General features: G+C 39.6%; 2 protein-coding genes across 2 annotated transcripts in view; one reads left to right on the top strand and one right to left on the bottom strand.

Annotated features, from left to right (window-relative positions):
• LOC125896720 (muscarinic acetylcholine receptor M5-like) lies at positions 1–26457 on the bottom strand. The gene is made up of 2 exons (XM_049589548.1): positions 25546–26457; positions 1–6370 (listed from the first exon to the last, which is right to left on the bottom strand). The coding sequence occupies exon 2, from the start codon at positions 6296–6298 to the stop codon at positions 4769–4771; it is 1530 nt and encodes a 509-aa protein (XP_049445505.1). The 5' UTR covers positions 6299–6370; positions 25546–26457; the 3' UTR covers positions 1–4768.
• Positions 7225–27232, top strand: part of aven (apoptosis, caspase activation inhibitor) — a 61712-nt gene continuing 41704 nt past the window's right edge. Inside the window, exons 1-2 of the mRNA XM_049589559.1 lie at positions 7225–7465; positions 11242–11413. Coding sequence (XP_049445516.1) covers positions 7271–7465; positions 11242–11413 — 367 coding nt within the window. The 5' untranslated portion in view covers positions 7225–7270. The remainder of the gene's footprint in view (positions 7466–11241; positions 11414–27232) is intronic.

Here is a 27232-nt window from a genome sequence, read left to right on the forward strand (position 1 = left end):
ATTACTCAGCTGTTGGAGCAGGTAATGATTAGCATCATTTCTTTAAAAAAAAAGTACAGGTACAAACCAAATCAGATCAGTTTCAACACATTTGATGTAGAAACGTTCATGACGAAAGTAGAATTCTGCCTTTGAGTTTGTATTTCAGTGTTCATATCAGTACACACAGACTCACCTTCACAAAACTTCACACAGACAATGAGCACAGGTTCATTCACAAAACACTTTTGCCTCTGAGCAGAACAAAAGGCACAGAGTTCAGGGAGATAACATCTGACAATACATCATTAAGAGACATAGAAGTGCAATAATTTACAACAGCATCACTCATCCATCAGAGAGACATGGTGGCAGTCAGGCGTCATTATTTAAAGTTGCTTCAAAATACCATTGTTTTTTTTTTTAGTTTTTTTGTTTTTTACAGCAATCTGAATATTGACAAGAACAGAGATGTGATCCATAAGCAATCTCGTGTCACCACTGTGAAACTAATGCAGCTGTAAATGCACAGAAATGTACAGATTAGCCCTTGAACACAAGATCAGATATCGATTGCAAGAGCCGAGATAAAAAACACAAACATTCACCAAACACTGATACACACTAAGCAATTTACATTTATCATTCGAGAGTTGTAAAATCCAACAGAATCAGTGAAATATATTCGTTATACTATAAATTACTTTGAAATGTGTGAGCCTACAACATATCCTTTATATACAGTGCAAGTGAGCAATAGAATAAAGGAGGATTATATGTGGTTTAAAGGACAGGTTCAGTTGCTAATCACAAGCTCATACAGTGCGTACATTATATATGTTGTCACTAGTTCCTTTAATCATTCCTCCGGTCCATATTGTCCCTGAAGTGACTCCAGTGATTATTGGACAAACAGTAAATTGGTAACACTTTACTTGAAGGTATCTACATAAGGGTGACATGACACATGATACCTTCAAGTAAAGTGTTAACACTAAATCTAATATGCATCTGCCCAGCTTAGCCTGATCCCTCTGCCACCTTCCTGATAATTCAACTCAGAATTTTGATGTAATTTTTTTACCTACCCAGTCACACGCTTAATCCAAAAACAACTTGTGGATGTAAAGCAAAAGCAAACACTGTGCCTTACAGAAATATTCTCAAAGAATACTGTGCCAAAAGAAGTGTCAAACACTGGATTTTATTTTGTATCTGTAATTAATTGAAGTCACTTTGAAGAGATCTGTTCTCACTCAAACATGAAAGGTATACATTAATATTGATGTGGGGTGTTTTAAAAAAAGCCTCAAAGAAATGTACTTTTATTGAGAGTGTTGTAAAACAGTAAAACAGTGGGTGAACACTTTTTATAGGCACTGTAGTTGGACTTATTAGCAACAAAGCTAGCAGCTTTGACCATCCAACAAAACCATACTGAACCAAATTAAGCCTTTGAAACTTGGAGCGACATCACTTTTCTAGTGTTGCTTTGAGATGCCTTTTTCAAACCTTTGAACCCTGAGTAAATTGGTGGGAATTCTTTCAGAAACACGGGAAAATGGCAATGAGCAACTTGGTAAAAAAAGGTTCCACAAATTGCACCAAAAAAAAAGATAGAAAATTACCTTTAAAAAGCTAGGGAAAAATGAAAAGAAAATAGGGAATAATTATATTTATAATTATCATTATTTTATATAAAGAATTATGTTACAAATTTTTAGGTTTGTTTGGGGTTTTTTTTTAAGGTAACTTCCTTTTTTGTTTTTAATTTTCTTTTTTCCCCTTTTTTAAAACTAATTTTCTTGTTTTTAATTTTCTCTTTTTACTAATTTCTTGCTATTTGTTTTTGAAGCCAATTTGCTCAGATTTCAAAGGGTTAACTATGAACACATGAAAGACATAATCAGTTACAAGAGAGAACTGCTGAAAAAATAGAGTTCATGATAAGATGAAGGAAGTTAGCCTCCACCCAACATACTGATGTTATTCAATAGGCTACACTGTGCATAGTGAATGTTTAGATATGTTATGCCCTGATGATATGTTGTGGTTTGTCACCTACTGCAGCTGAAGGCTTGTTTTAGCTGTGGCTCCTTAAAGATCCCATCCAGACATCTAATAAGACAAATTAAAATACTTTGCATTGGATAATAATTTGTTTTAGATATGATTTTACCACAATAATGCACAGTGACTGACAGGTATAAATATAATCAGAATTATATCTGCTTCTTCCTCATTAAAAGAATTACAGAATCTATGAACGTGAAAATATTTTTACATTGGAGTCATGACGCAGCTGGAGAAGACGACTTTACCACCAGTATGGAGAGGAGGAATCATTAACTCTTTCAATATAATACATGTTAGCATGTGTAATAAAGGAATATTCCACTGATGTAGTGTTGCACTGCTTAGATAATTTTAGACTCATAATGGACAGGTTCAAAACTGACGCAGCAGAACCAGTGTTGTCTCTGTAACACACTTCTTTGTAAAAACCTGGCGCAGACATTACCCACAATACAACTCAACTGCGACAGTTAGGTTGTAGATTTGGGTGTGTTATGCTAGTAGTGGCTAATTTAGCATCAAACAGAGATGAGGAGCTATAGAGGACTGACTTGTTTCTAACCTCTAACCTTCAGGGTTTTTTAATTTTCAAACATGTCTTCAGCACCAAATGATGCTGAGGCATCAAGTGTGACATCACTTGAGTCAGTATATCAGACTGTGCAGCTCCCACTGGAACTACAAAGCTTTATACATTTTTTTTTTCACATTCAGTCGTACTCCCCAACACCTGTAAACAGACTTTAAAGAAACTCCATACAACATTCAGGGCAAATTTATAATTCAAAGTATGGTCGTGATTGCCTACACATGGCTCTCAACATGGCAATGGCTGAGCAGATGGCTAGCAGCTAACAGTGCAAACAGTGCTACAATAGCAACAGTGTTGACAAAGCTAATGGTGTTGACCTGTGGTGGAACCAGAGGGCAGTTGCTAAGCTTCTGCTACAACCCTGTCCAGCCACCGTGAGTCAAGATAGCATTGTCAATAGTAACCGCATTATGAGCGTAGTCAGAGCGACTGCAGTTAGCTAGCCAGTGGGACATGTACATAGATTTATAATAACACCTTGATATAGGCTGACCAAACGTCCTCTTTTGCCCAGACATGTCCACTTTTCACGTCCTGTCCGGGGCGTCCGGGGGTTTTTATAAACTGATGATAATGTCCGGTTTTCCGTGTGCTCGGGAGGCGGGAGGTCTGACGTTTCCAGCGAGAGGAGAGGGAGAAATAAAACAAAATAAGATAAAATAGGAAAAACCTGTCTCCCTCTTTTATTTTATTTTCAGCGTTTAATCAAGGCGGAGACGGGCGGCTGGAGGTCTGAGACTTCCAGAAAGGGGAGAGGTAGAAACAAACAGCCAATGTGTGTCTGTGTGTGTTATGTTCAGGTGTTATCACGTAAATAACAGTGCCCAAGCAATAAACAGGACAGACAATAGGATTTTATTTACTTTTACACTACATTTTTACTGAAAGCTGACCAAATCCGACCCGAGCCCAAATACAATTTATAGCTAAATTTTTGACAAACCTGGCCGACCCGCCGGGTACCGTCGGGCTCGGATCAGCACACTCTAGTGTGTGTATGTGTCCCTATAGGGGCCTATCTGAATTTCTGTCTTTGAGAGATATTATTTTGTAATATAACTGAATTTTCTATCCATAGATAAAAATTTTAAATATATTAAAATGATAAGGCATCTTTGAGTAAACTGCGAGTATCATTTAAGTAGGCTATGTTGTGGCCGGCCGAGTGTCCTCTTTTTTGAAAATCAAAATATGGTCACCCTACCTTGATACCAAATGCCAAGGTGCCGTCTGTTCATTCCAATTGAAGTGCTCGCCTGACGCATGCGCCAAAAAAAAGTTTCTACTTTCCAAGTTTACGTCTGCGGTATTGGGCCCACTGAATATTCTCCGTGTTTCTCCCGCTAGCCCTGCCTGCAACTTCCTGCTCACCTCACAGATTTTACATTGTGATGTTGTCAGGGGTTTGTAAATCGCTTTTCTCAGCTGCTGGAAAATTTTACAAACATAAAACCTCCATGGATAAAAAATTGATCATAAAAAGAGTCAGTATTGACCTTGATTGCAGTTCCAGGTGTCCTGTCAACACCTTTACAAACATCTCTTTTATAATGGTGGCCTATGGGGAGAATGCTCTTTGAGCCACTGGGGATTTTTTGCTGCAATACTGTGAGTGGCCACTGGGGAAAATTGGCTGCAAGGTGGAGCAGCATTCCTGGGAGCCTGGACATAAAGGGAGGGACTCACACAGCTGGGTGGGCAGAGAAGCTCATATTACAACACACAAGAGGTGGCGTGACTTTATTCTCTGCTCAGGGCGCCATTATTCCACTATATCCTTACACAACAAATAGTTGTTTACTGCTATATTAATGCTCTAATATTCATACACAACTCCTTTAATGTGTAAAATCAGTCAAGTTCTCCTTTAAGATAGACTTGTTGAATAATCTGAACCTGTTCTTTAACCTTTAACCTTTGTAAGAGTGTGTCGCCGTCTTGATGAGGTTTCTTTTCTGTAATAATCTGTGACAGCAGTTCAAGTGCTGCATCAGGCTCAGCTCATTTTTTACCAACACTTAAACACAAAAATCACATGCAGCACTTCATGCTGAAGATGACACTGACTACAGTATATATCAAGAAAATCCAAATGTGGGCAAAAGCAATAAGTCCACCACATCAAGTCATTTTATTGTTGACGTTTGGGTTTTGTCCACACCAGTACAGCTTGTCTTCGCCTCTCCTCCTCCTCCTCCACTGGCAGAGCAGCAGCATGCGGAAGGTCTTCTGAAAGGTCTTGTTGCAGAGGGCGTAGCACATGGGGTTGATGGTGCTGTTGACGTAGCACAGCCAGTAGCCCAGGTGCCACAGGGACGTGGGGATGCACTCGGCACAGAAGGTGGAGATGAGCACCATGATGTTGTACGGCGTCCATGTGAGGATGAAGGCCAGGAGGATGGCGCTGAGAGTCTGGGCTGCCTTCTTCTCCTTCACCAGCACCATCCTCTTCCTCTTGGTAATCTGGTTCTTCAGGACGGGGTCGATGGGTTTGGAGGTGGTGGAGGAGGAAGGGGAGGTGTTTTTGGCGGGCGGCTCTGCTTCAGGCAGGCAGGGCGTGGCAGTTGTAGGTTTGCCGTTTTTACCCTTTGAGCCAGGTTTGAATTTATAAGAGATGCGTTTTTTACTGCTTTTCTTCTTAGGAGTGGAAAAATACAGATCTTCTGTGTAATCATTCACCTGCCCGTTCTTGTTATTTTCTCCACTGCCTTGCTCTTTGAAAGATCCTTGTGGAGTTTCTATTGAAACATGCTGCTCCTCCTCTTCAGACGAGGAGTAGCTGTTAAAGGAAGTGATCTGATCTGCCTTCACCCATGCCTCGTCTGATCTAGTGGTAGTTTTAGTGGCATTACTTTGATTAGATGAGGACCAGGAGGCCTGACTGCGGTCCCTCCTCTCTCTGGTGAAATGAAAGCAAGAATGAATGATCGTTTTCTGTGGTTTAGTCCCCTCAAGAACATTCTCTGTCGCGAGCCCTTGCAGCTCTGCCAGATCTTTGGTCCGTTTCTGCGTCTCCTTGTAGATCCTACAGTAAAGGATGGTCATAACGGAGACAGGGATGTAGAAAGCAGCAATGGCTGTGCCGAATGTGATCACAGGCTCTGTTAAAAACTGAATCTGGCACTGGTCAGGAGGCACGTTTCTCTCCCCTACAAAGTACTGCCAGCACAGAATGGGTGGCGCCCAGAGGACAAAAGACACCAGCCAAGCGAGGCCGATCATGATGGCAGCTCTCTTTGGAGTCCTTTTAGCTCTGTATGTCAGCGGCCTCGTGATGGAGAAGTACCTGTCGAAGCTGATGACGAGTAAGTTCATAACTGAGGCATTGCTGGCTACATAATCCACTGCCAGCCAGAGATCACATGCGAGGTTCCCCAAGGACCAGTAACCCATCAGGATGTACGTGGTGTATAAGTTCATGGACAACACTCCGATGATGAGGTCAGCGAACGCCAAACTCAGCAGGTAGTAGTTGTTAACAGTCTTCAGCTGGCTGTTGACTTTGAAAGACAGCAGCACCAGCACGTTACCCACGATAGTTATCAAGCTGACAATGGCTGACACTGTAGCGATGGTTATGACCTCCCAGACATTGAAGGGAGCCACCTGTGATGCGTTGGTAAAAGTGCTGTTTGGAGGATCTACATCCATGTTGTTATCTGTCTGTGTTGCAGTTGACAGGTCAGAGGGAGGCACACTTTTGTGGATCCATTAAGAGGCTTCCTGAAATAAAAAGCAAAACATAAATGAGATACAGTTGCACATAAATGTATTTTTTTTTTTTTTTTTTTTTTACAGCAGGATAAACTCCTGTAGATATATTGTTTTCAATGGGTCACAAAACATGCTCATGTAAACTACTATTAGTTCTGTAGTACTTGAAGTATTCAGTTCATTAAAATATGTTTATGTCCTCAGTGGACATGTTTGTAATAATACAGTGGTTTTATATGATATTCATTAAAAAAAGACAAACTAACCCAACTTATTTAATAAAATTGATTTTATTTACAACTTGTGATGTAGTGCTGTATGTTACTATGGAATGAAAAAAAGATTATTGATGATGTTTGCATATCATTTGCAGATTTTTTTTTTATTCATTAAAAGGAACAAAATTTCTTACAGCTGTATTGAAATTTCAATTGCACAAATCTAATATAACTTAATGAATAAGATCCACTGAAAGCAATAAAATAGCTTTTTTTATGTATATATTTTTTACGTAAATCGTGCAGATGTTTTTTTCAGATTTATTTTGAAATATATTTATTTATCTATTTATTCAATTTTAATTAAAATTTTTGTATTCAAAAAGAATTATTTTTGTTATATTACATTGTTTTTTCCCAATAAAATAATTTTAAATAACAAAATAAAATGTAGGTCTTTTTAAGACAGCCTAATATTGGAAATAATTTTAAAAATATTGACATTCAATTTTTAAATCCAAAATGATTATTGCCCATACTTCAGTCAACAGATGACATCGATTATTTTGGTCCAAATGAGACCGGGAACCATCAGACGCCATTTTGTCGCGGGACACCATTCCATGTAACACTCGTTCCGTTCAACTCTTAGGTTGTTACATGCTAAACCGTCCGGCCACAGTTGGAAGCAATGGAAGGTAGACCGAGCAGAGGCAGAGGCGGCAGTTGGAAAAGAGGCGGCCGGGGTGGAAACGACGGCGACAGCGGTGGCGGTGAACATCGGGGCAGAGGCCGAGGAGGCCACTACCGAGGCCGGGGGAAAAGAGACCACTACCGCGGTCGTGGACGCGGGGGAGGCGGCCATGCAGCAGAGTTCCATCACCGGGTGAGACAGCATGGAAGCTGCGTTCCACAGGCGCTGCTCCCCGTCATCCCGCTGTACCAAACCTCATTGACCAAAACAGTTATTTTGGGTTTGCGTCACGAAGACAACACCCACAGTACTTTGACAATGGAATAAAACTTAACAAGACCTCCTCTTCATTTCGGCATAAGTAGCATGAATTTTAGTGTAATTGTGCACTGATTTGTCCCAAAATACTCTCTTAACTGAGCGCCATGTAAACTTTTAAATACCGATACTTTCTATAAAAAAAAAAGCTGTGCTTTGTGGGTAGTCTGACCGATAGTCAGGCAAAATAGTATGACGTCAGCAATATGTGACACTTTTTCCATGCAGTTAAAGCACAGGCTTTGTAGCAGCTTTAGATTTGTGAGTCATAATATTAATAGCCTCAGAACAGATAGGTGCAGTAGATAAGTGGGTCTGTGTCAACATAATCAAATCCACATTTATCTACTGTACATGCGTAATGCACACGCCATGACTTCCTGTCAGCATGTATGGTTAGACTGAGAGGAATGTTTGTAGTGATCAAGCTCTTCCACAACACTTGAACATTGTCACTGGGCCTTGGATTTGACACCAGAGAGTGTGCTTAATTTACAGCAGGATGTTCTGTCAGATGATGCTCCTGCCATGGTAACTACAGAATTAGCAGGGAAACAATAGGGGCTCGGTGATTGCAATCATACAAGTCTCTTTTGGTACATAGGGGCTCCTTGATTGCAATCATAAAAAAAATATCCTGGCATGGATCCATAGCTACCATGGGGGCTTTGATGATACTGTTGTGAGAAAATATAGTGCTGTTGTGTGTGTTTGATTTTCTTAAGCTTTTATTTTTATAGCATTTTCAGTATAAGAAGCAAGTGTAGAGCAAACATAAAAATCCCTTGATCGGTGTCAAAGAACTGTCGCCAACAATCCCCCTTCAACCAGAAAAAGTGAGCAGGCTTTGTCCCTCTGACACATCTGCACATTACCATGACAACCTCAGCAAAGGTTTGTGCAGCTATGTGACAGAACAGCAAGAAATCCATGACGCAGACATATTTAATTAGTTCAGTTGTGGACATCTATTCTTTGTCATACAGTGCCATTTACCTTGACCCTTTTGTTAAGCTTAGCTACCAGTCATGAGTAACAGCTATGTGTTAATGACGGCTTTACAAAGCGCTCTTTGAATTAGCTTTGTCGAGCACCATCAGAGGAGTGTTGTTCCTGTCATGGAAAAATCTTTAGTCATTGTACCTAAGACTAACTGGCACCACATAGTTTATAAAGCTGGAGTGATCTACACCACCAAAGTATTTAAAATCAAAATGCAGTTCATTTTGTTCTCTGGAAAGGTGGCATATTTCAGAAGTTATGTAATGGTGTGCCAGAAGGTGCACATACATTTCCCAACCATCTCTGATGATATACAGGAATAAAGAATGTGTTAAAGTACCTGCAGAATACGCAGCAAACAACTACGAACAATCATGCTCCAAGAAAACAACAGTAAACTACAGAGTGGCTATCTGACTTTCTTCCTCACTCTGACATATCACCTGATGTTTCCTGTGTAGGGTTGCAACGGTATAACGGTATTATTGTGTGCCACAGTATGAAAATTGACAGTTATCCTACTGTGTACATTTGCTTATCTACAGTATCTAAAAAAAATGCAACTGGACAGAGACTCTCACCTGCACGAAATGATAATAATAATTGTGTAATACTGTATACTGTGAAACTGTGATATTTTCTAGGACGGTCATCCTACAATGAAAATCTCATATTGTTAAAACCAGAAGTGAGAGCAGCTAGAGGGGATAAAGGGGATGTCACACCTTTCAAATGAAACGCGCCCTCTTTACAATACAATTACAGATTTTTCGGGGTTTGAATACTGTTGGACACTTTTGGGATAATCCAAGTACACAGCTCAACAAATATATTATAGGTATAGTCCTTTTTGACATTTAAAGCTTGCATGTTAAATAGGGCTGCAACCATTAGTCGACTAATCGATGACTAATTGACTATTAAAATAATCGGTGACTATTTTAGTAGTTGACTAATCGGTTTGAGTCATTTTTCATAGAAAAGTACTATAAACGTACCCCAAAATACTCTTACTGCAGCTTCTTATGTTCAGATATTGGCAGCTTTACACACTCTCCCATGACAGTGAACTAAAACCCTTTGGCGTGAGTATGAAACAAGACATTAGATGGCATAATTTTGGGGTTTGGGAGAGACAAACTGACATTTTTCAACATTTAACACATTTTTTTTTTGATAAAATGATTAGTTGACTAATCGAAGAAATGATCGACAGATTAGTCGACAATGAAAATAATCATTAGTTGCAGCCCTAATGCAAAATATTATACCTTTGAATAATAGGTCTTTCCCACGATCGACAGCCCCGAACCAAAAGATATTCAGTTTACAGTGATAGAAAACAGAGAAAAGCAGTAAATCCTCACATGTAAGCAGCTGGAAGTGGGTCATTTTTAGTATTTCTGCTTGACAAGTAAAACACTTTGATTTTCTATCAGTGAACTAATTGTTTAAGGTCTGCAGTGTCCTTCTGTTAGTTTGATTGTGGGCAAAGGCTTTCTAAAAATTTGAAATGCTTCTGAAAAGTCTGTCCTCCTCCTATCCTAACAAGAGCCCTTTTAGATAGGAATTGTCTCAAATTGGAGATTAACAATTCATGGATCAAGATATTTTCAAAACACAGCTCCTGTTTTTGAAGTACTCAGTTGAATTACCTAATTGTGTCATCAAAAGTATCGATTTACTGATACATATTGATTCTGAAGTTTTGAAACAGTTTTAATAGTCATTGTAGGGCTGCAACCTACGATTATTTTCATTGTTGACTAATCTGTCGATTATTTCTTCGATTAGTCAACTAATCATTTTATCAAAAAAATGTGTTAAAATGTTGAAAAATGTCGGTCTGTCTCTCCCAAACCCCAAAACTATGTCATCTAATGTCTTGTTTCATACTCACGCCAAAGGGTTTCAGTTCACTGTCACGGGAGAGTGTGTAAAGCTGCCAATATCTGAACGTAACAAGCTGCAGCAAGAGTATTTTGGGGTACGTTTATAGTACTTTTCTATGAAAAATGACTCAAACCGATTAGTCGACTACTTAAATAGTCACCGATTATTTTAATAGTCGATTAGTCATCGATTAATCGACTAATCATTGCAGTCCATACTCACTGTTAGCAGTATCAATACACCGATAACGGCAGTGCTTTCCATCTCTATTGTCAGTGTTTACTGCAGTCATTCTGCTGTTCTTTGCTACTAACCAAGAAAAGACAAGTCATCGTTGTCATGACATAGCCTCGTTATATTTACCTTTTAATAGAAATTTAAACTACTCAAAAATAGTATTGACGTTTTTCAAAGTGTTGTATCAAAGTTAGAAATTCTAGTGTGGTGACAACACTATTTGTTACATTAGCTTGATGGAGTGAAGTGGATTAAAGGTAAAAGGCGTTTGGATTTGGAGCTGTGTGCAGTCATTTTTCTAACTTTCCAAAACCGCCAATTCAGTGATCACTCCCACTTCCTCCAGTGGTTGGTGAGATGTAGTCAGGGTTTGAACATCTGTCACTTTTCATATGTGCAATTGAGTGCAACACCATAAATGCTTTCTGAAGAGAGACTCTGAGTGTGCACTATGATTGCCATTTGTTGCTTAAATCACGTTTCTCATTTTGTGTCCCACCATGCTCTTCCTCTCTCAGAATCGAGATGAAGAGGACAACGTTCAGGAGGAAGACGACAGGAGGGAGGTGTTCTCCAGGAGGAAACTGGAGTCAAACTGGGATCGATATGAGGCGTCAGAGAGGCAGGAGCCTGACGATGACACACCCACTCAGAGAGGAACGGACTACCACGTCCTGCTGGAGTCAGCAGGTAAGATCCGACTGCGAAGAACTTGAGGAGGTTGTGTTTGTTTTGCCAACGCCCACTGTAGTCCATCAGCAGGAGTGAGAAGCCAGGCATCTCAGCTTCCCAAACACTTAAAATATCCGCATAATACTCAGTTTTTTGGGGGGCTGAGATTTGTTTACAGCACAACAAATACATAAAGCCAATTTGCTCCAAAGGTTTAAAGGTACACTTGTTGTCGGCTTCTCTTTGTAAACAGCATCTGCAGCATAAGCTAAAGCCAACCCCAGATTTGCTGTGTGTTTCAGCAAAATGACGCTCTGGCACCAGAGGCCTAACACGAAGCAGGATTTGGGGTTAGCGAGGTAACTTCAAGGTTAACTCTGGGTTTTCAGTGCTACGAAGCTGGTTCACTTTTTACCAGGATAAATCAGAGTGGTAACTGCAACTGAGAGTGTGGCTGATTCTCCACTCTGATTCATCACTGCAGCTCAGAATAACATGAGACACCTGTGTGATGAACACTGGGAATAATAATGAAAGATTATTTCTTTATGGAAAAAAATAGCCCTCTCATTGTTACTCAGCTCTCCTGATGATAAATGCAACATTTCGGTCAGATAGACCACATTCATCATTAACTATTTTTCCACTCTTTACTTTAGTAGCACAAACATTGTGGTGTTACTTTGAAGTGTTTTTATGTGACATATTCAGAGTGGTTTCATCATCATCCAACTAAATGGCACTGTAACTAAAATACTTATTCTATACTCAAGTCATATATAGTCACACCTACACATATTTTAAGCCTTGGTCTCCTTTTAATATTATGATATGATTTTTAGTGTTTTTACATCTTATTCTGTTGTAAGATAATAGGATACCATCTACATTTCATTGACTTTTTAGTGTCTCTAAAACAGAACTTTCCTGCCAGGAGTGGGCGATATTGCCCTAAAATGATATCACGATATTCATCAGGGTATTTTTGCGGTAATTATATTCTTGACGATATCACAAATTAGTGGAGAAAAAAAATGTATTAGTAATTTGTAAATATAGAATTGCAACAAAATAAGTGATGTAGTTTCACAGTTTGCCTTCAAGTGTTCAGTAAAAACTAAACAAAAATGATCGCTCATTTCTTTAGTTGGTAAACAACAACAGTAACTCAGAGTGAGGTCAGATTCTGTATACAATATTAATAGTTCAACAAAATAAAATCTACCACAAATTACACATTTAAACAGCTCCCAGATACAAAACATGTCCCCTGGGATCTATATATATAAATCAACAGGTGATTTCCTTCTTTTAGCAGAATTCTAAATGACTGAGTAATAACTGACTAATCATCACGCTGTAACCTTTGACAGGCTGTTATGATACCACAACTATCACACATTCACATATATGTAGTTTTTGGTCGAGCTGCAAGTGGCATGTAGGTTTACATTACCAAAGCTTTATGACAAAACAACACCGAGGAGAGGGAGAGACGCTGAATGAGTTCCCTCTGAGCGGTAACTCACTGAAAGAGTCTGAGAAGTCCGGGGCTGTTCATAAAACATTCAGCACGCCACAGTTTATTCCACACTACTGAAGCTGCTCCTCTTTATGGAACCACGGCAGAGTTGCCAATCATTTCGCTGTCAGTCATGCTTGTTGTTGCCGTGGGTTGAAATATCGCAAATATCACAATATGAATTTTTCATATCATATTAAAAACTATACCGGTGTTATAGTGAACGAGATGATATGACACACTCCTAATTCCCACAGGTGATCAGTATCACTGTTTCATCTTGTCTCATAAGAACGACTTCATTCATGGTTCTGATGGTTCTTTAACATGAACATGCTCGTGGCTGGATAGAAAAAGCCAGAGTTGACTGCACTAGTAAATAAGGAGAAAACAGGAAAGCACATACACTGCCACACGCTTCTAGTAGGTAAGAGGAATTGCTTTTGTGTGTGTCTGTACATTGTTGTAAGGAAAACACCAGTTTATCTTTAAGTGACTAATTATTGTTCCATTTCCCGTGTTTATATTTGCTGCTCCAACATCGTGCTTCAATTTGCACAAACAAATGTTGGCTAATTTTTAACAATAATGATCAAACCATCTGTGGATTAAAGGAAAAGTACGAAACTATTATGTGTTTGTGTTGTGTATGAGCCGTTCTTGGATAACGACATGGAAAAATCACCCAGTGTCAAACACTCCACTGAGTCTAATTGTGCTTTTCTGAAGTTGTCTCCGGATCCTAATTAGTTAAAAGGAAACGTCTGTCGTTTTAATGGACTTTAATTGCTCTGTATGGACACTGCTGTCAGATGGCTGCATAGAAAATCCTCTTTGTTTGCTCTTTTCAGTGGACTGTATTGCAGCCCCCTGGGCGCTCAACAGGCTCATCCCTGTTTCTGTTGATATGTCTTCCCCCAAAGGAACACGAGCAGAAAGCTCAGTGCCGTCTTATTAGAGCAGAGCTCAGATTTCTTCATATTTAGGAGCGATTCTCACAGCCCGTCACATAAAGCCCATTTTAACAGCTCCCAAGTGAGCGGTAATTTAGCAATATTGCCACGGCTGTTGGCTTTGTAGCATCGTGCTTCACTGTGTTATTAACTGTAGTTTAAAAGTGTAAAATGTTTGGTTTCATGTTACCTAGTGTCTGTTGGTTGATTTGAATTTTATAAACCAGCAGGATTTGATATGTGTATTTAGAGACCATTAGTCAAATTAGGGTTGTACCAACATGTTGGCCTCATGTTAATTAACAAACCTCAACCAGTTGCTTTGTTGCCCTCCTGAAATGATTCAGTTTCTCTTTTTACAACACTGGCATACAAATGAACTGGAAAGCATGTAAATGAGATTTGACTTCCTTTGTACATTTTGTGTTTTTTTTTATCATCCACTTATGTTTTGGTAAATTTTGAATGCCTATTGTGGGTTTCATAATGGTTTAAAGCTGCATTAATCAATATTTTAATGGTAAGAAAAAGTGGTTGCTAATAGTGGTTATTGAACAGAGAAATATCAGCCACCTTTGCAGCTCTTCCCAAATCTATGGCGCATTTTAGTGTTTTTCAGCTCTTTGTTTTGGTTTTACGGCCCACAGCTTTACTGTTTTGGTTCAGTCTCCCAACTTTTATTGGTGTTCTTTTCAGCAGCTGTTTTCTGTGATAAAGCTCCAACATCCTACCATGTGCTACATCTAACAACAACCAGAGTTAGCGAGTATTTGGTGAACACACTGGAGCCTTTAACACTGAAATATCCAGATATAACACCAACAATTAATGCAGTGAGACCTTTATGCTTTGTGCTTATCCTTAGTTTCTGTCATGTATATAGATACAGTGTCAGATATTCATATTAATTGGGCCAAAGTTTCAAATAATAAGGTGAATGTATGTAAAAGTAATCCCTGGTGTCAGCACGTGATGGATTTCTTTGTATGGTCATCTACTCCAGGCCCGCTACTGCAAGTGTTTACATTACGTAGCCTACACTGCTACATGTAGCTACATGCTAACATATAGGGAAAGCTTGATTGCCGTTGTCATCCAGTTGTAAAAATTTTGGTTAAGAAGCTTCTATCTGTGATTTTTCGTGGTGGAAAGTAGGGCTGGCGATATGACTAAAATGTTATCACAATAAAAATTGATTGATATAGATAATTATCAATACAAATGTCAAATCATTATTTCTTCCAAGTTTAAAGGCTGATTTAATTCAATGGGTTAATTGTGGTTTCAATTATTTTTTATTGTCAGAACTGACGGACATTTCCCAAACAGCAGAACATTTCACAAACCTATGGTAGATTAAAACCGCTATAAACAAAATAATGTTAATAAATAAATAAATAAATAAATGAAATAGACAGAGAAATTTCCGTGGTCAAAGCAGTCATACTCATGATAACTTCATAACCATGTTGAATGTTGTTGTGATGCTAGAACGTTACCATACGCATTAGTGGCTGGTCTTGTCGTCTTTATCTACGGCTACTGCTAACTTCTCCTTCTCCTTCTTCTGGTTAATGGCGGGTGGCAGTTAGCGTTTAAGATGCCTTACTGCCCCCCTCTATGTATGGCTGGTTTTATTATGTCAAGGATTTTTTGAACATGTATTATATCTCTATTGGTATTGTTTTATTGCCCAACCCTAGTATGCTGTACTTCGTTACAGTCAATCCTCAGCTGCAAGTACACTGCTACATGTAGCTACATGCTAACGCCAGGGACACCTGTAACCTTGGTTGCCGATGTTATTTATTTCTCCACGATTTCAGATCACATTTCTGCCGGAACATGTCCTGGCTGTGTTTACAAGCTCTTATTGGTGATTTTTCACGGCAAAATGTGCCGAAGTTCCTTGTTACGTTGATTCCCCTGGCTGCAATGACAGTGCAGAGACGCTGAGATGCAGAAAAGTTGACCAATCACAGCAATTTGGGCTTTTTCAGGAGGGAGGCTCAAAGAGACAGAGGGTGAATCTATACACGTGTTCCAGCACAGACAGTATGAAAAGTATGAACCTGAAAATGAGTATAACAGGTCCCCTCTAAGTGTTTCAGGGGCTTGTAGGTATGGAAAAATTGATGCAATTCTGGGAAGAACACTTTTGAATACAGTTTCCTGCTAAGGAAAACATGCACAAGGTGTTGATAATATAACAAAAATATTTCTTATCAGTAACAAATGTATTTAGTATTGTTTTTTATTATCAGCCTTTAATGAAAACCCACATTTGTCAAGCTGTTAATTAGGCCTAAGCCTTGCTGATGGATCTGAAATAATCTAATCTGTGGTATTCAATAGCTTTTAAATACTAGCTGATTAAGTGCTGTATATTAATCAGCACAAAGTCTGATAAGGTATCCTTAAATCAGCCAAGTATATTTGTGTTTTTGCCAGATATCCAGGAGTGGGCACTGACAATCTGTGCAGGGCTCGCTCGTGTTTTTCCAGGAAGTTTTGAGACCATTTTTAACTCCAGATGAGTGTTTAAGCAGCTAACTGTTTTTATAGGATTGTTGTGTTTTTTTTGTTTCTCACGCCATTAGAGAGTTAGAGAGTGTTGCTGCGCCGTGTCTCTCTCCCCTTCTCTTGTAGCGTAAATGCCAAAGGTGTTCCTGTGAGTTGTTTGACTCGTATCTCTCGTCTCTGTGTTTTGCCCACATTGTCAGATTAGTCATGCCGTACAGCAAGAGGCTGCCGCTCTCCAGAGGATACTTAATTGTACGTGGGAGGCGATGCTTTCAAGAGTCGTTTTTCTGGCCAATTAAGGTAGCCGTGAAATCAGGAATCTGCCACAGAAACCTCCCTTTTCCTCTTAAGTTGTTATAGAATACTTACTACTGTGGAGCTTATTTCACTGTCACTTTTTGTATCCAAGGCGTTGAAGTGTTGATGTATTCTGACTGTTGTATTGGTGCAACTGGGCAGAATGTGAAGGTGAGAAGCGTGTGCAGAATATTTGTATTTTCGGACAGAAATGGCCTAAAGCAATGTTTTCCCAACCTTTGTAATGTATCAAGATTCAATATCTCAGAGCAGAGAGGCTGTCAGAGTGATGTAGGAGTTAGATGTGAGTGAGATTATGAGTTAATTTTACTACATTTTAATCAAATAAATACAATAAGCAGGATGTGATAAAGTACAGGGATGCTGCCTGTCAGAAGAAGAGCCTGTCTGATCATGTTGCCAGCCACTGTTGTCAGAAGAGCTGAGCACATAACCTAAACAACCTAAAACAAAACTGTATAAATATATATCTGTGTGGGTGGGGATTGTTTTGTTCTACCTGACATTAAAAGGCAGAGAGCATTGAAGTTTTGTTGAAGTGAGAACAAGTCAGTTTGAAAGAAGATGCTCAGACGATTAGTTGATCGATTCATTGGTCTATCAATTAACAGTCTGAATATTATTAGGTAGGCCTACACCTTGCTAGTACTGGGTTGGACCCCTTTGCCTTCAGGACTGCCTTGATTCTTGGTGGCATAGATTCAACAAGGTGCTGGAAACATTCCTCAGAGATTTTAGTCCATATTGACATGATAGCATCACACAGTTGCTGCAGATTTGTCGGCTGCACATCCATGATGTGAATCTCCCGTTCCACCACATCCAAAAGGTGCTTGAGATCTGGTGACTGTGGAGGCCATTGGAGTACAGTGAACTCATTGTCATGTTCAAGAAACCAGTTTGAGATGATTTGAGCTTTGTGACGTGGTGCGTTATGCTGCTGGAAGTAGCCATCAGAAGATGTGTACACTGTGGTCATAAAGGGATGGACACAGTCAGCAACAATACTCAGGTAGGCTGTGGTGTTTGAACCATGCTCAGTTGGTACTAAGGGGCCCAAAGTGTGCCAAGAAAATATCTCCCACACCATTACACCACCACCACCACCAGCCTGAACCGTTGATACAAGGCAGGATGGATCCATGCTTTCATGTTGTTTACACCAAACTCTGACCCTACCATCTGAATGTGGCAGCAGAAATCCAGACTCATCAGACCAGGCAACGTTTTTTCCAATCTTCTATTGTCCAGTTTTGGTGAGTCTGTGTGAACTGTAGCCTCAGTTTCCTGGTGTTAGCTGACAGGAGTGGCACCTGGTGTGGTCTTCTGCTGCTGTAGCCCATCTGCTTCAAGGTTCGATGTGTTGTTGGTTCAGAGATGGTCTTCTGCAGACCTTGGATGTAACGAGTGGTTATTTGAGTTACTGTTGCCTTTCTATCATCTTGAACCAGTCTGGCCATTCTCCTCTGACCTCTGGCATCAACAAGGCATTTTCACCCAGAGAACTGCTGCTCACTGGATATTTTCTCTTTCTCGGACCATCCTCTGTAAACCCTAGAGATGGTTGTGTGTGAAAATCCCAGTCAATCAGCAGTTTCTGAAATACTCAGACCAGCCTGTCTGGCACCAATAACCATGCCACGTTCAGAGTCACTTAAATCGCTTTTCTTTCTCATTCTAATGCTCCGTTTGAACTTCAGCAGGTCGTCTTGACCACGTCTACATGCCTAAATGTGTCGAGTTGCTGCCACATGATTGACTGATTAGTTATTGGTGTTAATGAGCAGTTGAACAGGTGTACCTAATAAAGTGGCCAGTGAGTGCATGTGTTGATAATTTTTTTTCATGCCAAAATTATCAATAAATAAACAATTGCTCCACCTTTTCAGATGTATAAATATGCTGCTTCTCTTTGTTGTCCATTATAGTAAACTGAATATAGCTGGGTTTTGGACTGTCAGATAAATTAAGGAATTTGAGCTTATCAACTTTAATTACTTTGTGATGTTTTATTTAATTAACATTTAATTGAGAAAAATGGCAAATCTGTTGATAAGAGGTGGAGGATATGGCCAAAATCTTCTCTCATAGTATCAGTAACTTTGTATCAGTAGCAGTATAAATCACAATATAGTAGTTACTTTGTAAAGTCAATTACAAAATGGTTTAAATAACCATACTGTACCTCATTACGTCTTACTATTGTCTTCTTTTATTTTGAGCTAAAAAAAACAAACAACTGCCTTACATGAGACAACACCACAGTTGAAAGCAAAATTTTCTAAAATGGAAGCTTTAATGTTCCCAAGGACAATAATGTTTCAAGTGTTACAACTTCACTGTCCTCCATGTCTGCCTAAATCTGTGGTTTCAAGTTTGTAAAAAACACACTTTATTTTTTCACACTTTACACTTTATTAAGTACAGTGAATTTCCAGCAGAGAGCTTTTATTTTGAAGTGCTGTTTCCTGCTGTAGAGTGAGTGACTAACGGACAGCTACTTGAGAGAGACAGCAAACTAGCTCGAGGGCATGGGCAAACACAAGTATGATGCTGAATATACACTGCTCGAAAACACCTAGTCAGTTAAACTTCAGGGATATCAATGTGTCCATTTAGGAAGCACAAGTGATTGTGAATCAGTTTCACCTGCTTTGGTGCAAATGAAAATTACAAAATGACATTGGAGAGGGAAAAGCAAGACAACCCCCAAAAAGGAAAAGGTTTTACATGTGGTGGCTACAGACAGTTGCTCTCTCCTTATCCCTACTGACTGATTCTTCTCTAGTTTTGTGTTCTGCCAGCACAAATGGAGCTGAAACTGTCAGAGTTTTTGGCAGACAGTGTACGCGAGGCTGGACAGATAATAAAACAAATCACCATCATTATCCTCTTCCTGTCCGGGAGAGTGGAAATACACCTGTCAACACCTTTAACACAGGCTGTGTTCAAGACCTCTAATTTGCGACCCACAACTCTGATCTTTTTTCAGCTATTAGAATGTGAAAACAAAGTGGAAAATAAAATAGGGTCTGATTGTCAGTATGCTGTGACAGAAAACACCTTCAAGAGCTGCTGTTGCTTCACAACTCCACTGTCAGGCATATCAGATAAAAAGAATCAAACGGCTCACCAGTAAGCCAGGCCACTGAGGCTAACCAGCATGTAAAGCTTTTGCAAGAAATCCTCAAAGTGCTCAGATAAAATGGAAATTTAGACATTCACAAGGCAAATTTCATCCACTGATGAAGATCACGTCATGTGATTGAAAGCACCAGAACAACTACTTGAAGGGATACTTTGCTGATTTTCAACCAGCTCTCTGTCATAACAATGTGGGTAGTATGTATTAATGAACTGTGCTACACTTCCCTGCTCATCTCATATCAGGGCTGTAGGCTACATAGGAGTCTTAAAATGTGGTCTTGTTGTGTTATTGGGAGCCAGAATAGAAGGAGTCATGGCTCAAAACTTACATTTGATCACATACCGCTACCGCTTGTCAACAAAAACAAAGACAACTATGGTTAAATGCGATAAGATGAAAAGACAGAGGCGATCATCAAAAATGCTCACATGTGCAGAGCACACTTCATATCAGGTTATGGAAAAAGTATTTCCTGTTGTAAGGATGAATAACGTTATGTGTATTAAGGGTTATCATGTCCACCTCATCAGAAACTGGGGAGGTATTAAGAGGAATATTAGATTTCTCTGTAACGCTAACTCTTTAGCTCATTAGCTAATGTTAGCTTTGGAAACCGTTCAAGTGTCATCCTCCTTTGTAAGATTGGCATAGTAATCAACCACAAAGCTTCCTGTGACATCATCCATCCACTGAGTGAGAGCATACGGGTCGGCCAGTCTGGTCCAGTTGGTCAGTGTTTACTCTTTCAAGCACACTCGCAGTCCGGAGAGTGAGTGACCTGACGTGGTGTGGTTGTAAATTCAGTCTGATGCTCTACACTAAAATGAGAGTCCTGTTTGTTAAAGAAATGGAGCGTTATATTTCTATATGAATTAACGGTTAAGTTAATCACACATTAACTCCGCTAGGCGCTCTGCTGCTCTGAGAGTGCGGTGTTCTGGATAACTGAATGATACATTTTGACAGTGCTCTGACTTTCTGAAAGGTCCAGTTTGTGCCAGAGTGCACTCCGACACTTGGAATAAGTATTTCTGAATGTACCACTCGCACCATCTCCCTCTATATTGAAAACGAGCCAACAGAAATTGCTAGTGAGTGCTAGCTCATGTCTGTGGAGAATTGTTTTTCCTCCAGTTAAGCCCCGCCCACCAAAAAACATCATATTGTTGACTAACAGTAAAAGGGTCTACACAAAGAGTATACAAGCGGATCAAGAGAGAGGCCCGCCCCCCTCTCTCTCAAACTCAGACCAAACTCTGATCCAACAGTAAAACTAAGCAGTGCTGAAATACAAACCAAGATTCTGCTACTGTTTTTCCTATTTCAAATATAAAATGTCCTCAAAAACAAATATTAGTGCACTGTTTGGCTGTAATACGAGAATTTGTGAACAGAAAGTGGGCGCCATACTGTTTCCTGTATTGTGAAAATGGGGGCTAAAAAAATACTGTGATCATACAGTGAAACAAGGCAGTGCTAATCAAATATGTATTAAGATTCTATGACTGTGTTGCTCATTTCTCGCCTAAAACGTTTAAGATTTCTGTCTTATGGTAATTAAAGACACTTGCTACTAGCCGGCAGCCATATTCTTTCCTGTGTCAAAAACAGCCAAACTCGCATGACATCATCCACCAGCAGGAGCGTTTAATGGTCTGGTGCATCACAGTGCATTCTGGTAGATGTAGGTTTTCTCTCATCATGTAGCACCAATTTCAAAAGTATTTAAGTCTTTCTACTGCGGAGACAGCCTAGGTTTATAAAAAGACAATCTTTTGAGAATTTGTAATTGAAGCTGAGATAAGATTCTTCTGTAAGTGTTTGAAATGATAGTAATCAGAAATTGGTAGGTACATGGTGTGTGTTTAAGATTTTAACAGTAAAAACCTTTTAATCAACTCTGCCTCAAGAAGGTTAATTACAAAATATAATCAACCAATAAACTCTGATGTGTTATTATAGGTCAAATAAGATGAGAGTTAATTGATCACTGGGAAAAATTCACAAGCATCCAGCAGTTTAATTAGCTATTAAATTAGCTTCACCTTTACTCAGCTGCAACATTAGAATTATTTACACATTAAGGCATCAGTTATTATAATCCAATAATATGATAATATAATTATGAAATGGGCCATTCTGCTTAATGAGTGTCTTTACTTTTGGTTCTTTTTCTTTTCTGATGCTGGATGCAAATTTTGAATAATAAAAGTGCATGACTTTTATTTGTAAGAGGATGTTTCTGCACTGTAGTACTGCTAGTTTGATGTCAGTGAAAGATCTGAGTACTTCTTCCATCAGTGTAATAATGCTGCAGTCCATACATCCCACTCCTTCCAATCTTACATTTTGCCTCAGATGTTCTAGTGCAGAACCTGTCGCTGTTGTTTATATAATCTCCATTTATATAACCTCAGTTTGCTTATAATCCAATTTGACTTTTTCCTCTGTATCCGAATGCATTTGCTGCTGCAGCGACTCCCACAAGGAGCATTAAAGTTTTTATCCTTACTCTGTGTATATTAATTAATTCACACAACACAAATTAAGTGCACGGAGCTGGAAAATGTGAGCACAAGGTCCACAAGGACCTACACCTTTTTGGTGACTTTGCCTTGACGATCTATTTAGAAATGTATAATTGATTCATCAGGACGTACAGTGGCTGACTGTGTGTGTTTGCAGAGGCTCTATTGAAAGCTGTACTGTACTCAGTGTGATGAGGAAAAATGGAGCCTGACAGGGAAATTATGTAAACAGACTGTTTGATTTGAATCGAAGGTCATGATGATTTCTGTTGTTTCGTGGCCTCGTGGATGGCTATTATGTGGCCGCGCTGCTTGTCCAAACATCCCGAGTGCTTTTAGCATTCATGTGTTTTGATTGATTCTGATACACCTTCTATTATTACACCCAATGACGAGATTAACAGTGTCAGGAGGCAGCGGACCTGCTATATGACATCCGGACTGAGGTTACTCAAGGATGAAGCATTGATGCTTTTGAAACTTGAAATATTTCAGGATCAGGTGCGTTTTAGAAGCTGCTTTTGTGCAGAAGGCTTTTCATCGGAGAGGAATTTTGTCAAAAAACGGGTGTATTGATTGATTTAAAAGCAAGGTGCCTTAAGGAATGAATCGCTGTTGACTGCTTTGTAACCCGAAGGTGACTTTATTTGTCAGGTCTCGTCTCCTCGCATTGTTGGGGGTTGATTGTGCTGTTGCTAGGGGTAATGCACACATGGTGCAATTGCCTTGTTCCCTGTGTATGTATGTGTGTGTATGTGTGTGTGTGCATCCATGTGCCTATATGACTTGGGGGGATTGCTGGGCAGTTATTTACATCCTTACACGGTCATCTATCTGTACACATTAACACAGGGATCAATCCTGCTCCCCCGCAGCCGTGGTTTACCAGGTCGCTAATGGGCACCTATCAAGGCTCAATCATAATGAGACTAAAGGAAATCGCATTAGAGCTTCAGTGATTCAGCTAACTAGATTGACAAACACAAGGACGTTTTCCTAACTGAGATGAATAGTCCCAATCATGCCATTAATTCATATGTTCCGGTGTCGTTATGGATACTTGATTAGCCTCTGAGACTGGAGGAGACTGGCGTCAAAGCAGAGGAATGAGGCTGTTCACGTCCTGTCTGCTCGGCAAAAACAAATAGGAAACAAAGCATTACAGGTGGTTTCGTTTCCCCGCTAATGGTAATTATGATGAGGCCAGTGGAGGACGGTGTGAGGCCAAATAAAGCAGCAGGTGGGTCATAGACACTTCACTGAGATCCTCACACAGCAGCAACAGTCTATTCACTTTCATCCTTAAATACCTGCTCCATTGTTTGACTGTTAATACGTTGATATATGAGGGTCATGTGAGGGTTTGTCTCAGGGCTGCAGTTATTTTCATTATCCATTAAACTGCAGGTTAACTTCTCAGTTAATGCCAGGAAATAGTGAAAAAGTCCATCAAAATTTCCCAGAGTCGTCGGCCAACAATCTGACCAACAATCCAAAATCACAAAACATTAAATCTACGATCGTAAAAAAATATAGAAAGGCAGCAAAATGAATCTAAACAGTTACTTAAATTCCATTATTCCCTTATTGACAATTTTGCCATTTATTTTATCAATTAAACAGTTACTTGTTTGGTCTATATAATGTCAGAAAATAGTCAAAGATGGCCATAATAGTGTCCTAGAGCTGAAGTTGATGTTTTCAACTTCAAATTTGCCATCCAAATCCAATTCTATCAAGTTTGCTATGGAGCTGCAATGATTATTTGATTATTCAATTGAATAAAAACATGAATTTGTACCTGATAATTAATTAATCATTTAGGCTAAGTCATTTTTAAGACAAACATTCACATTCACAGTTCCAGCCTTTCAAATATGAGAATTTTTGAAAAGCTGGAACCGTCACTTTTCATGGTGTTGGATTTTAGTAATTTTTTATAAATCTATATCTGTATATATTTAGTTTTTTGACAGTTGTCAAACAAGACATGACATTTGATGATGTCACCACTGGAGCTGCAACAATTTATTGTTAATTAATCATTGCCAACTGTTAAATTAATTGCCAACTAATTTGGGAATAATTGATCTGTTTGAGTAATTTTTTTGAGAAAAACAAGTCAAAATGCTCTGATTTCAGTGTCTACAATATGAATACTTTATGGTTTCTTTACTTTTTTTATGACAGTAAACGGAATCTTTTTGGGTTGTGGATAAAACGAGACATTTGAGGACGTCATCTTGGGCTTAGGAAACACTCATCAACATTTTTTTTGACCATTTTCTGCCATTTTATAGACCAAACAACTGATTTATTAATCAAGAAAACAATTGACAGATTAAAAGAGAGTGAAAATAATCCTTAGCTGCAGCCCTAGTTACCACCATCTAGGACAGTGATGCACATTTTAACTGTTTTCCAATGTTTTACAGGTCAGTCGGTTCATTGAGAAAATAATCTGCAAATGAATTGATGATAAAAACAGTCGTCAGCTGCAGAAAAGCTGCAATTCTTAATCTCGAACGAGGGAATTTTTGGCTGTTGCTCTTTAAAAATGACTTAAATAATTAATTGTCGAAATAGCTGCCTGTTCATTTTCTGGCAATCAACTAGTGGGTAGTCGTTTGAGCAGTAGCTCAGTTTTAAAACCTGCTTAGATAAAGCTCATAGTGTTTATACCTCTAAGACTACAGTGGTACGTACAAGTGTTGGGATGCCAGTCATGTGACTTGTCATCCCCATGGTTATTAATGATGGCTTAAATGAAATCATCTTACTCCTTGTACCTCCTATGTTTTCCTGAGTAGAAAATAAACACACAACACCCCTGCACGCACTTAGTAAACCATATTTAAGATTCAGGATCAGTTTAATAACCTTTTTGTAGGTGTCAAAAAAAAAGTCAGCATTGTACAAAATGTACTGCAGAGCTCCGAGTCTGAACTATAAAAGCACCGTTGACAAGTGATGAACCCCAGCACTTGTTCTGTGATTCATTGATATAGTAACTTGGCCACATTTATGATTCAAGTGATAAAAATTTAACAGTGTTAGAATATATAATGTGATTGTACTGAACAGTAAGTTGACAGCTGCTCCTATGCACTGTTTAATTTCCTGCCATAATAGCCACATCAAACAGAATACATACTCACCCTGTATGGCTTTGACAAAACACGATCCTAAATGGGCGCACGGCCAGCTCTTTGATACGCTCTGTTTTTCCTTTTACTCCTTCAGCCTGGCAGAGTTGTCACAGTTTCTTCTCCCTGTCTTTCTCAGCTCTGTTCGTCTTCTCTCTGTTTCAAAGCGTTGGCTTCACACCTTCCCTCGCTGGCTTGCTCTTCCCCTCCCCTGCTCCCTCTCGCTGACTTTTTTTCCTCTGTGCTCCTCTCTCCAACGAGGTGAAAAACACACTTGCCAAATACAGGTAGGTCATCACACCGTCTCTCATCCTCATCAGTTGCTAAGTACGAGGTGCTTTGATGCGAACAAGTTTTTCAGCATCGTTGTCGTGCGCTGTATAGCTCCTGAATGGTCCGTTTTTCTCTCCGAGATGAGATGGTGAAAAGCAACAGCTGTTCAGCATCAGTGTCCATTTGACAGAGCAGCTTAGGCGCCTCGTTGGTGCTGTTCAGAGCTTTTTCACAGAAGGATGAATTACTGGAAACGGCTCCTGGTCCTCAGCAGGGATAATCACGTGAAGATCTCATCAAAGCTTTTTCTTCTTCACCAAAGATAAACTCAGCATCTTCTGGGAAATCGATAAAAAAAAGCAGAAAAAGTTGCAGTTTCTCACTCCTTGTGCAAAATTTTGAGCAACTCCGCTGGCAAGGAAAGCGGAGTAAAGCTTCTCCAATCCTCAAGGCTGCACAGATTGGATGACTTTTTGTCTCCTACCAGGCTTCTGCTCGCCACTTCTGATGAAGCTGCCCGGATGCACGTTTGAACTAACGTCCTCAACCAACACGCAGATTCAACCGTGAGCCACTATTAGGAGAAATTCCCACATGGCCGGAAGCTTCATCCTGTATCCGAGCACTGAGCAACGTGTAAAAGGAGGGAGGAAGAGGTGAGGAGGTGGAGGAGTAGGATGAAGTAGAGGAGGGGAGGAGCTGGAGGAGGAGTCGATGTGGGTGTCAGGGCTGACTGTTTGCCTTTGCATATGCAGTGCTCACAGCCATACGTCTTCATCAGAAGGGGGAATGCATTCACACAACTGCTGGCTATGTCCCACTTCATGGTGACTCTGTTAATCCTCAGAGTGTGAACCCTCTTTAAAAGCAGTGAGAGTCAGTGTGGAGAGATTTGCAGAGTTTTTAAACTGCTTTCAGTTTACCAGGTAATCTCAGCTGCCTCTGTTGGCCTCACAGTGAGTGCTTTCACTGTGCGCCTTCTGTTTCTGTTGGTGTGACCTTCACTGCTTAGATAAGCTTCTTTCTGTAGATGCAACAATGGAGGGAGCAAACAAATTAGTTTTTTTTTCTTCATAAGTAGCTGCACTGAAGTGAGAAATTAATTTTCTCAGTGGCTGAAATGTAAATTCAGTGGGAAGCAGAGAGGAAGAGCGGATATCAGTAGTATAGCTCAGCCAATAAGGGATTTTTCATCATAAACTCATGATGTATTGTGACTGAGATACATACTCAGCAGGATATTATACAGCTGAAAAGGTCTTTGCTGGACATTCATAATCATCAGCCCTTTTTACGCAGATATCATGCTGTGGGGCTGCGACAAAGTCTCTTCTTCATGCTGCCTTTGCATTTTACATAGAACCAAACAACAGCGACATCATGCCACTCCATGTGTGACATTAGACAGCATGCCGGCGTCATGGTA

The sequence above is a fragment of the Epinephelus fuscoguttatus genome, linkage group LG11, assembly GCF_011397635.1.
Source record: "Epinephelus fuscoguttatus linkage group LG11, E.fuscoguttatus.final_Chr_v1".
Lineage (NCBI taxonomy): Eukaryota > Metazoa > Chordata > Actinopteri > Perciformes > Serranidae > Epinephelus > Epinephelus fuscoguttatus.

Excerpts from the sequence above, each read along its gene's own strand:
- LOC125896720 (XM_049589548.1), bottom strand. The coding sequence starts at position 6,298 with ATGGATGTAGATCCTCCAAACAGCACTTTTACCAACGCATCACAGGTG.